Source organism: Rhincodon typus, chromosome 12, assembly GCF_021869965.1.
Source record: "Rhincodon typus isolate 14 chromosome 12, sRhiTyp1.1, whole genome shotgun sequence".
Taxonomy (NCBI): Eukaryota; Metazoa; Chordata; class Chondrichthyes; order Orectolobiformes; family Rhincodontidae; genus Rhincodon; species Rhincodon typus.
The window spans coordinates 53,060,360-53,073,203 of record NC_063343.1 but is presented as its reverse complement, the minus strand read 5'-3'; the positions used below and the strand labels follow the sequence as shown (position 1 = coordinate 53,073,203).

General features: G+C 38.1%; 1 protein-coding gene across 1 annotated transcript in view; it reads left to right on the top strand.

Moving 5' to 3' along the window:
• LOC109937352 (protein KIBRA) overlaps positions 1–12,844 on the top strand; it is a 98,188-nt gene that overhangs the window by 70,499 nt on the left and 14,845 nt on the right. The window contains exons 12-16 of the mRNA XM_048603469.1: positions 1,929–2,049; positions 2,511–2,588; positions 2,937–3,023; positions 9,178–9,370; positions 10,756–10,923. Coding sequence (XP_048459426.1) covers positions 1,929–2,049; positions 2,511–2,588; positions 2,937–3,023; positions 9,178–9,370; positions 10,756–10,923 — 647 coding nt within the window. The remainder of the gene's footprint in view (positions 1–1,928; positions 2,050–2,510; positions 2,589–2,936; positions 3,024–9,177; positions 9,371–10,755; positions 10,924–12,844) is intronic.

Sequence of the window (12,844 nt, the reverse complement as noted above, 5' to 3'; positions counted from 1 at the left end):
CCAGACAGAGCTTTATGACAATCCAGTACTTCTGTGATCATTATTGATGAGATTAGCATTTTATTCCTTCTTATGTAAACAGCTTTATTTGTACCAAAGTTTTCTTTAGAAATGTTGGCCAGGTCAACACACATACGAATACTCTTAAGAAGGTCACGAAGGCTGAACTCTGTCTCGTCCTTTCTCTCACACACATGCACATGCCAACACTCTGTTTTTTTTTTATCACTGAACAGGCACCTCATTGTAGCATTGCAAAACAAATTCTGCACAGAATGTTTGTTCACAACCCCACCTTGCTGAATATTTTAAAGCCTATTTCCATTTCTAAGTTTTGACTTTGGTTGTAACCTACAAGATTGTAAAAGTTTTGATTTAGTGTTCAGGAGTGTATTCAGCATCATCCTTTTTACTTGAATGTCCTATGCCATACAAACGTACAAACTAGGACCAAGAGTAAGCCTCTTAGCCCCTTTGGTTTGCTCCACCGTTCATTAAGATTGCGGCTAATCTGACTACTTCATATTTCCAACTAACCCCAATAACATTTCATCCCCTTATTACCTCTGTCTATAAATATTCAATGATGCCTTTGAGGAAGTGGTTTCAAAAGCCTGAAGACCATACAGAAAAAGAAAACCTCCTCTGTCTTAATGTACAACCCCTTATTTGTAAATGTTGATCTCTTTCTGGATTCCCCCATGAGGAATCATCCTTTCCACACCAACCCTGTCAAGACTCCTCAGAATCTTGTATTTCAATTGTCTCATCTCTTATTCGTCTAAACAGTAGTGGATACAAGCCTAGCTTGTCCAACCTTTCCTTATAAGACAAACCACCATTTCAGATATTAGTTTAGTAAATTCATTACTGCTTTTGATACATTTATATCTTGATGTGGTTTCACTAATGTCTTGTTAAACTGAAACATAATTTCCCTACTCTTGAATTTGATTCTCCTCACATCATTAGCAATAACATGCTATTAACTTTCCGAATTATTTATTATACCTGTGATTCATGCAGCAGATCATTCAGATCTCTTTGCATCTCAGAGTTCTGCAGTCTCTCTACCATTGAGCTATTTGTTTTAATTCTTTCTGCCAAAATGGATAATTTCACATCTTTCCACATTAAACTTCATTTCCCAGATCTTTGTCCACTCACTTAACCTATCTATATTCCTCTGTAGTCTTCTCATGCCCAATTCACAATTTACTTTCCTATTTTGTGTCATCAACAAATTTAGCAACAATTCCTTCAGTCCTGAATCACATGGCACACCATTTGTTATATCTTGCCAACCAAAGAAGTGCATACTCTGTTTCCTGTTAGTTGCCCAAATTTCTTTCTATGCTTATACGGTGCCCCCATGCCAAGAGTTTCTAGTTTTTGTAATAACATCTGATGTGGCACCTTGTCAAATGCCTTCTGGAAATTTAAGTACATCCACCGATTCTCCTTTTATGTACAGCACATTGTTACTTCCTCAAAGAACTCAATAAATTGGTTAAACATGATTTTTCTTTCATAAAGCCATACTGATTTTCCTGATTACTTTGAACTTTTGTAAACGCCTGCTCTAATGTCTTTAAGAATAGTTTCTCTGTGACAGATGTTAGCTAAATAGCCTGTAGTTTTGTGCGTTCTATGTCCCTCCCATTCTGAATAAAGGAGTTACTCACCATTTTCTAATCTAATAGAACCTTCCCTGAATCTGTGAAAGTTAAGAAATTTAAAACTAACGCATCAACTGTTTCACAAGCTGGTGTCATTGTAAAGTTTTCTGTCCCTTTGTTATTTCTGGGATTTGCAGTTTTCTCAATTGCAATTGCAATTACTCTGAGAAATTAAACCAAATGACTGTAATTCTTGTGAGAAAATTAAAATGGTTTGCACTAATGATACCTCCTCCTTTTTCTGTTCAGATGCCAGCACTCAAACTGAGATGTCTGGACCAGCAATCCATCGCAAAATTACTTGTGTTTCTGCAGCTGTATCAGATGAGTCAGTGGCAGGTGACAGTGGTGTATATGAAGTGGTCAAAAGGTATGTAATACATTCTACAGGTACACACTTTTCTTTAATCAGAGCAGAAGAAAGATTTTCTTTAGATAACAAGGTGTAGAGCTGGATGAACACAGCAGGCCAAGCAGCATCAGAGGAGCAGGAAAGCTGACATTTCGGGTCTGGACCCTTCTTAAGCTCCTCTGATGCTGCTTGGCCTGCTGAGTTCATCCAGCTCTACACCTTGTTATCTCAGATTCTCCAGCATTGGCAGTTCCTACTATCTCTGAAAAGATTTTCTTTAGTCTTGTTTAGAGTGTGGGCTTGCAAAGCCCTGTTATCTTTAGTTTTGAACCTTGCCATTTTCTGTACTCCATTATGTAACCAAAACTTCCTTCAATGAAATTGTTTAGAATTCAAGTACAAATACTATAAAGTACAAAATAGCTCCTTGACTAAAAAGCTGTGCAGTTTGTACTTAACATGTTATAATCTAACCCTAGATCGTGTGAGATAGAAGATGTACTTTCTGATGATGAAACTGATGCACTAGCTGCTGCCAGACTCCAGATTGGAATGAAGTAAGATCTGAGGTCCTCTTATTATTGTCAAACAGATTTTAAATTGTTGGCAACTTGAAAACAATAACCATCTGTTTTTATAAGTGAGATTAACTTGCTTGTCAAGTTCACTTGAAGCATAATGAGAGGAGAAGAATTCTGAAAAGTTAACACTGAGGAGTTAGAAAAGATGTGGTGGCAAAACAACAGAAATGGAAATTGATTGAAAAGTTGCAAATATTTGAAGGCCAAACCTTCACGAAGCTGGCCAAATTACATTTCTTCATTTTTGCATAATATTTTGATGACTTGATATTACTCAGCAAAGTTTCATTTTTACTTTAACAGTAAGTGTCCTTTTTTTTACAGGTATGATGATAAAAGCAAAAGATTTGCTATTTTTATTATTCAATTGAGTAACCTAGCAGCACTATCATTACCACAGAACCGTACAGTGTAAGTAGAAAACCACTTTGATATGGTTGCACAACAGTGAATCATAACTTAATGTTATTGCTTTTGTTGCACTTTACATAATACAAGATCCAATTAAGCTGATTGAAGAATTGATCAAGTTAGCTGTAAGGGAACTAGCTGTGATGACTTTCTGGAAAGTGAATGCTTCTCATTATCCTCCCGTTCCTTTAGACTGCATATTGTTGAATACCAGCATATTTGTTTGTCATGCTATTATATAGATATAGAAATAAAAAAACACACATTTTGAGTTTGACAGAAAGGTAACTATTTGGTCAGGACTCTTCTGGATTTATGGGTCAAAAGTGCTCCTGCTTAAAATGCATCAGCAATGTTCATTGGAACAATTATCAGGCTTTAATCAGTTATTATGTGGTAGTATCTCTACCTCTGGACCAGGAGGCATGGGTTCAAGTTCCACCTGCTCCAGTGTATAGTGTGGCATCTCTGAATAGATTGATTGGTAAATATCTACCTTTCACAATGTTACCAAGAAGATTTGCAGCAACAAATCAGTGGACTGGATCTGTGTACTTGCACTGAAACTATATTAGTTTTCAATGTACTATGCAGTCCACAGCTTTGGCTTTGATGAAAGCTTAACAAAACTCAACAGGCTGCGTACGTGAGCAAACAAATTATTTGTCACAGAGAAGTAATTTAGTTATAACTTTAAAACTACTGTTCATTGCAAGAGGGAACTGAACAAAATAAAAGTGTGTTTTTATGTTTTCATTAAGCTTTGTGATTTTGCATAAACAGAGTAGTCAAAGATACACAAAATCAATTCAGTCAGGAGAGGTGTGAGTGTATGTAAAAATCTAGCAGGTGTCCTAGCACACACACATGAACAAGGCACAAAGGTAGGCCATTTGGTCCTTCGAGGCTGCTCGGCCATTCAATAAGGTTATGATTTTAATCTTAACTCTACATTCCTGCATACCCTGATAATCTTTCATCCTCTTGGTAATCAAGGAGACTCTGCATCTACTGCCTTTTGAGAAAAGGAACTCTGGGACTCAAAACTTACAGAGGAAAAAAAAACTGCAGTATTACCAGTGGCAGGGATGGTGTTAAAAACATGAGAACCTTTAACGTGCCAATGTTTCAAGAATCTAGAAAGGTCTGGCAGCATTTGTGGAGAGAAATCAGAGTTTGCTAGAAGGATCACTGGACCTGAAACATTAACTCTGATTTCTCTGCGCAGATGCTGCCAGACCTGCTGAGATTTTCCAGCAATTTCTGTTTTTGTTTCAGATTTCAAGCATCTGCAGTTCTTTAGGTTTTTTTTCAAAAATCTATCTTTTTGAACACTTCTTGCGATCTAGCCTTCACAGATCTCTGGGATGGAGAATTCCAGACAATCACTACCCTCTGGGAAAAGAAATTACTTGGAATCTCAGTTTTAAATGAGTGTCCCACCATTTTGTAATTTGGTCCTCTAATTAGAGATTCACCCATTAGTGGAATCCTCTCAACATCTACCCAGCAAAACCCCTTCAATAATCTTGTATTTTTCAATAAGAGTACCCTTCATTTTTCTAAATACGAATGAATAAAGGTCAGACCTGTTTAGCTGTTCTCAATAAGTCAACTGCTGTCTCTCAGGAGTCAGCTTGAATCTCTTGAACTGCCTCCAAAGCCAGTACATTCTTTCTTAAATATAGAGACTAAAACTGTACACAGCACTCCAGATACAGTCTCACCAATATCCTGTACAGTTGTAACAAAACTTCCCTATTTTAAAATTCCAATACAATAGGATTAAAGGCCAAAATTCCATTTACCTTTCTGATATCAAATAGTTGAGGCCCTGGGACATTCCACTACATTTGTCTTTCCAACTGAAAAAGACCAATTGATTCTGACTCTGATTTTCATCTGTTAACTAATCCTCAATCTATGCTAATGTATTATCGACCATCAAGTGAGCTCCTATCTTGTGCAATAACTTCTTACATGGCAGCTGCTCAAATGTGTTCTGTGTCCAAATACACATTTACCAGTTCCCTTTATCAACACTGCTTGTTATATCCTCAAAGAACTGTAACAAATTTATCAAACATGTCGTCTCTTTCACAAACATTGCTGACTCTGATTGCTTAAGCTTTTCTAAATATCCTGCAGGTTCTTCCTTAATGGATAGCATTTTCCCAACCATAGATTTTAGGATAACAGGCCTATAGTTTTCTGCTTTTTGCCTCCCTCCTTCCTTGAATTAGGACAGCACATTAGCTGTTTTCTAGTCTGCTGTAACCCTTCTGGAATCCAGTGAGTTCTGGAATATTTTGACCAACGCCTCCACTACCTTTGCGGCCACTTCCTTTCAAACCAGGCCATCAGATCTTGGTGACTTGTTTGCCTTTACTCCCATTTGTTTGTGAATTACTTTGTCCTTCATGATAGAAACTGTTACAAGATGTTTCCTCCTGTTAGCAGCTTGCTTATCTGTTATCTATGGAACGTATATAGAGATCTCTACAAACTAATGCAAAACATTGGTTTAAGTTATTTGCCAACAATTTCCTCGTCACATCCTCCAAGGGTCCCATATTCACTTTATTTACTCTTTTTCTCATAGAAGCTCTTGTTGTTTGCTTTTATATTTCTTGCCAACTTACTTTTAAAATAAATTTTCTCCCTTTTTTATTAGCTTTTTAACCAACTGCTGGTTCCTTGAAAATATTCCTAATTCTATGGCTTATCATGAGTTTTCACCACCCTATGCCTTAATTTTAATGTTCACTTAAGGGTTTCATTTCTCTGCTATTGCATATTTACCAGGTGGCGGGAGAAGCCATGTCAAGCGGCCAGCCTAGCAGGTTTGCTTGTGTGGTTGGTAGCAGCCAGGGGCAGAGCTACCTCCTTTGCAGGCCACCTGGGTCCATAAGTGGGTCACTCCAAAGTATTACTCATACTCTCTTCCACCAAAGACCATTGGCCTTAGACATTGTTGCCAGGGTCCACAAGAACCCCAAAGACTTGCAACATCCTGATTCAGTGCTGTACATTGTCTCAATCCTGGATTTAGTGTCAGCAGTACCCGGTTGTACTGTTAACATTTGATTACCCGACAGCTCTCTGAGGCGGGACTTCCTGTCGCCAGGGTGCAGAAGTCCTAATTCCAGTCCATTAACAGCCAGTTAATGATTGAAAGACAGTGGTACTGTTGTTATTCTCTAGGCAGGCTACTTTTTTGGCAGTGGGGGTGAGGATTGTATTGCCGCATAAAGTTCGGACATATATCTCGATGGGTCTTTCATGGAGAATTTCATTAAAAGCCATGTATTGTCCAAAATAGCAATATAATAGATTTTCTATTGTGTTGTCAGCAGCACTAACTGCTAGAAAAGAAGTAGTAATAGATGATTCAGAGAATTTCATACCCACAATGTAACAGCCATGTTTCTTAAGGCATGATTTGGTGCTGTTAAAGAAAACCTTGTTAAATCTTTCAATGTTTTAACACAAATTGAAATGTTACCATGAAAGACAGTCATGATCCTTATGTAAAAATAACTCAACACTATTTGTTCAAAGTATTTTTTTTTAAGTTAGCAGAATTTTGTAATAGTATTGGGTTGCTGCTCATGATATGTTGCCTGAACAGCTTAGCAAGGCACCATCAATGATTTGATCTAGGTTTTAGGTAAGAGATGCAGGAGAGGTGAGAAAAATGTGTTTTATGCAATGACTGGTAATGGCATGAAATGTGCTGCCTACGAGAGTGGTAAAAGCAGAGACAATGAATGACATCAAAAGTAAACCAGATGAACACTTGAGTGAAACAGACTCACAGGCCTCGAGGGTAGACTGAGGAACAAATAAGCATATGACATCCCCTTACTTGAGGAAAGGTATTATTTCACTGGGGGCATTTCAGATTAGGTTCTCTAGGATGACCCCCTGTATGAAGGGATTATTTTTCAAGCAAAGTTTAACAGGTTGGGACTACTCACAGGAATTTAGAAGAATGAGAGATGTTCCCGTTGAGCCATATAGGATTCTTAAGGGGCTTCACAGGGTAAGTTCTGAGAGAATGTTTCCTATCATGGAAGAGCCTAGGACCACAGGGCATAGTCTCAGATTAAAGGAGTGCCAATTCAAGACTAAGAGAATTTTCTTCTCTCAGAGGATTGAGTCTTTAGAATTCCTTGCCATGCGGAGACAATAAGACATGGGAGCAGAATTAGGCCACTTGGCCCATCGGGTCCGCTCAGCCATTCTATCGTGGCTGATGTGTTTCTCGGTGCCATTCTGCCTGTAATCCTTGATCCCTTTACCAATCAAGAACCTAGAGCCGTGGGAGCAGTGTCCTTGTGTATATTTGAAGCTCAGGCAGAGAATAGATTCCTGTTCAGTAAGGAAATTAAGGATTATGGGAAAAAGGCAGGAAAGTGGACGTGAGGAGTGTCGGATCAGCCATGATACGAATGAATGACAGAGCAAGCTTGAGGGGCCCAACAACCTACTTCTGCTCATAGTTTTTATTGTCTTATGGTTAGCCACTCTCCAATTCTGTGACAAATGCCTCATCCCCACGGTTTTTAAGGAAGATTGGAAGATGATGGCAAGCCCTTTCATGATTTCTACTTCCTTTAGCAGGTTAAGGTGCAAGCCATCACTCTAGGTGTCTTATCTATTCTCAGCATAGCCAGCCTTCCCAGTGTGTTCTGTCCATCAGTTTTCCATGCCAGCCGTTTTCTATTTACCAACATGTTTAATCTTCCTGTTCATGTACACATACGGATTCAAAGTTCTCACATAGAGCCTTAGTCTTGACCTTCACCTCAAAGCATATATTGGTTTCTCTGTCCATGTTAGCACCCACCCCATCGCATATTACTTGCTTGCTATTTATGTTTTGGTGGAGGATTTTTAGGTTTTACTTTGAGGACTGCCCTTCTATTGTCATACTTTTCCTTTGCCAGTCATCTTAATTTCAATCAGCTCATTGTGTTTGGTTTGATTTCCATTTAAAACATCCCTCTAACATGATTCCGACACCTTTTTTTTTGGTTCATCATATTCTCTTTCTCTGTTGCTATTTCAAAGAGCTCTGGCTTTGCTTCCTTTAACTTTTGCTTCTTGTAATGTATCCAAATTATATCTATACTACTTCCTCAAAGATCATTCATTGCTCTATTGTGGTTTCGCCTGTAAATAATACATGTATGGTGTAGCTTATTGCTGTACCCTATACTGTGTATAAGTTGTCAGTTTGTTTATCTGATATCCAGTTCTGCAAAAATACAAAATTTCCTCCAACAAAATTACAGGAAAGCCAAAGCCAATGTCTTTGGCTCCTGTTGAAAACTCCCTTCCCTAGATACTGGCTCCACCTTCAGCCTGGCAATGTCTATCTGCACCAAATAATTTGCAGCCTTGGTGTGTTAGTACAATCCCAAGATGCCCTTCCAATAAATGACTTTGCTATTGCTGTTACCTATGTAGTATCAGTTGACTTGTTTGACTTGAGTTGCTTATGTAAGAGAACGAAGAGCTGTAGCAGCGTTTCTGCAGCAAGGAAGAATTAGCAGGTATTTTTGACATAATTGGTTTTTCTTTAGGGGCTGCATGCCATTTCTGGGGTCAAAAGGAACAGCATACTTAACATTAAGTATGATATGAAAAATTCAATGGGTTGGAAGTGTAACAATGTAAGATGATTCTTTACGTTGTTCGTGATAAATAAGGGTCAATGGCTTCATGTAGTTAGAAGACATGGTTAAGTGGACTTGAGCACAAACATATTTCAGACCCTATCTTAATCATGGATTCCAACCTAAGCCTACATGTATAGTGAAAGCTGACAACATAAATTTATAATTGCACCCACCTGCACTGATGTTAACATCATCACTCGTTCCCCAGAAACAATGCAGAAGTGTGCCCTTGTGTCCATTAGGAATAGTTTGAATTAATTAGAAGTCCAGACCTGTATGTAACCCCAGTATGAACTCTGCTTCCAGTGAATCATGGGCTTCAGTGCTTTCTGCTTAGTGTAATTATCCATTAGTATTCTATGAAATTGATGTCAAGCAATTCAGAGCACCTAAGCTCAGAAATTGCCTCCTTAAACCAGACTTTTAATTTTCTAGTGCACTTAACCTTTTTTTTTTGATTTGTGTAGTTATATCCGGGTGGCTGTACTCCCGTGCTCTGAAAATACGAGTTGTCTGTTCCGCACCAAAGCCTCAGTTGCTGCTGAAAGCCTGATGTACAATGAAGTGTTTTGGATCACCATTTCTTTTTCTGCTTTGCATCAGAAGACTCTGCGAGTTGATGTTTGCTCAGTGGATAAATCTCATCGAGAAAAGTGTTTGGTTGGTGTTTGACTTGAATATTATAACCCATTGCATCTTCAATACTTAACTGCAAGCTCAAAAAGTGCAGTTTAACCAATTTTGGGTTCTTGTTGCAGATCAGCACCAATTTTTTGCAATTCTGAAGTATAGTTCAGGGACTAACAACTTTTACCCAATTTTATATGGGATATCGATTAGCCATTTTCTTTCATAATTCTAAGTTCAGTGCTGCTTTATTTTATAAATGTTCACTGAACTATAAGCCTTGCGTCTCTCATGAGAGGAATTTGCTATTGCCATTACAAGAATTAAAACAGTGAATAAAGAGGAATTGGTGGAATGAATGGGTTCACCCATTATTACCACTGTTTTGTAGGGAGGATTAAAAGTAATGTGCTTCTTTCTTATCTACTTCCTGAGAAAATTCTGGTTTCAGTCAGTAGTTTGGAATAATCCTTGTGCATTAATAATTACTATTTAGATTTATCTGGAGGACATCATATAAATCTTTGACAAATTAATTGTAACAGCTATTACTACAGTTCCTGTACAATGCCCATTTGTGTAGATTTGTAACATTTTGGTATGCTTAGGCAGTGTAAAGGGAACACAGGAAGAATATGAAAGCTAGATTAATTATCTTAATTCTTCTGCATCTTTTACAAACTGCAAATTCCATCCAGCTTCAAGGACAGATGACGTGCCAGCTTGGAGCGTAATCTTAAACTCCAACCTTTTAAAGATTTTTCAGTGCATTTTCTCTTCTTCATTTAATCACAATTTGTTCAAAAGCTAGTAAGCAAAGTAACACTTGTCACCTTGTAGCAGTCCAGCATGTTATGATTCTCAGATTTCATGATAGTGATCAGAGATATTCTCTTGTAGGAGAAAATGTTTCTCATAATTACAATAATGATAAATTTTCAAACAATTTCAACAGTTCTGAAACAGCAGTCAAGAACAGCATTGGGAAGTAACAGTCAGTACGATTGGGAACACAATTATGTGACCAAATGGCAAGCACCAATTTTCACCCAAGAGGCAGTAATTCACTGAAAATAGTCGACAGGCTGTTCTTCTAAAGCTGTAGCTATGTTGCTTGTCAATTAAATTAGAAGCAACTAAGAACTAACTTATGAATCCCTCAATTATCTAGTACTCTAATCTGAAACATAGCAATTTTTTAGAATGAAGCATTCAAACAGGTAACTTCAGAAATTCCAATGAAGCAATAGATATTAAATATTGAATGGTTTAGGATCCTCTCCATAACATCATGACATTGTACAAGTGAAAACAGTAACATTTACTCTGACAATCGAGTCTGATGTCCAGTAATATTTAAATATATCATGTGTTGTGCTTATGATGCAAGAATGACAATTTATTTAAATTTTTAACAGGGTGGTGCTCAGATCAGCTTGGCAAATGTGAACAGATGTGGAGAGTGGTCAACACAATGGTACAACCTCCTTAATCTTCACTACCTACAGGAACAATGCATGAAGCATACTGCACAAAATGAAGATGCTCTTCAATCAGAAAATAAACTCACCACAACAGAAAAAAAAGTAGGCCATTAGTTTAAGTCTCTGAAGAACAACCATGGCTACAATGCTAATATGGTGAAATTTCAAATAAGCATCAAATTTTAAAACTCATTTCAATTTTCCAATGTTTCAGACATTTTCCAGAAGGAGGTTTTACTAGTCTCTGGCAGATAATCAGTATGAGAGAGGCAAAACAGTAAGGTAAAGATACAAAATGAGGAGAGACATTTTGATTGGATCTGAGCCAACTTTTAAACAAGTTCATTGAACAAGCAACTCAGGTTGGTTATCGCTTATTTGCGTGTTCGAAAACCGAGCACCCAAAGGTCATTTCAAAAGTGGAACCGAACAGTGGGCACACTGAGTTTGAGCCCTTTGGAAAAAGCTTCGCTTGGCCTGAACGATCATTCAAGTGAAGTCTTTCCAAAGGACCTTAATGAACCAGAGCAACTGGCATATTAATTATGTGACTGAATTATTAAATGCTGAATGAATTCCTGTGTCACTATTATAAATGACTAAATTAGAAATGAGAAATAGTGTGTATGTCCCCTCGAGCCTGCTCCACCATTCAATATGGTCATGGCAGATCCAACATTTCTCCCATCCACTTTCCTGCATTTTGCCCGTGACTGTTCATTCCCTTACTGATAAAAAATCTATCAATCTCAGACTTAAATATACAATGCAGTTATAATGGAAGTGGCCTTTACAAGTGGTCATGCTATAGAATTGAGCTCAACACATTGATGTTTCAAAATGCAAAATGCTATCAAAGCCATGCACGTTCAGTGTATCTGAAAACCAAAAATATACTTTATCCAAAAAACAGTTGGACCCAAGATTTTCGGATAAAGGATTCCTGACCTTTGTTATAAATTGAGGCCAATATTAATTCATGTCAATCACCATTTGTAGCACTAGAAGAATGGTAGAGGCTGGGAAATCTAGTGGAAATTAGTTTCATGGGAAACCGACCCTCCCATTTAAAGCAGGCTGGAGCTTCATTGTGCTGTGGAATACAGGATAGGGAAGGATTCTTTGCCAGATTCCAACTGGGCATTCTGTGCAGAGTCTCCATCAGGAAATCTGGGAGGAAGCAATGCCTGGAATAAACCGCAAGCGGGTAGGCCTTTCACACTTGAAAGGCAAGTAAATTGGACACAAAAACAAAGTTGCTGGAAAAGCTTAACAGGTCTGGCAGCAACTGTGAAGAAAAAAATCAGAGTTAACATTTCGGGTCCGGTGACCCTTCCTCAGAACTCAGTAAATTGGACACTTTAGTGTTCTTCTTCTTATGTCTTCACTGGCATATAGATTTTCTGGTGCTTTTGTGTTCACCTGTTATTACTGACTTGAAACTGGTTTCAACAAGGATGAAGACCACTGGAAATCAACAAAAGTTCCCGTTAAGCCGCTCACCATCCTAACTTGGAACTATATTGTCATTCCTTCAAGGTCACTGGGTCAGAATCCTGAGACCCATTCTCTGATGGCATTATGGGTCTATCTACAAATGGACTACAGCGTTTCAAGAAGGCAGCTCACTCCCACCCTTTTAAGGGCAACTAGGATGGGCAATAAATGCTGGCCCAACCAGCAATGTCCACATTTCATAAATGATTTAAAAACTTTAATTCTGCAGTGAGTCCTGGGCTGTACATTCAAATGCTAGAGAAATTCCATCAAGGATCCTTGTTGTTCATTCATTGATCCTCCTGTTTAATCTCAAGCATGTGGTGAAGATGTTGTTCATGGAATTTCTCTGTCATAAAAATTGGATTGGATTTCGCCTACTTTGTGTCGAGGACATACCTGGGCAATTTTTCACATTGTTGGGTAGATGTCAGTGTTGCACAGGTCTTCAGTGGTATTGATGAATGTTGTCAGGGCCCAATGCATTTGGAGTATTCAGTGTGTCCATCCATTTCTGGATATCACA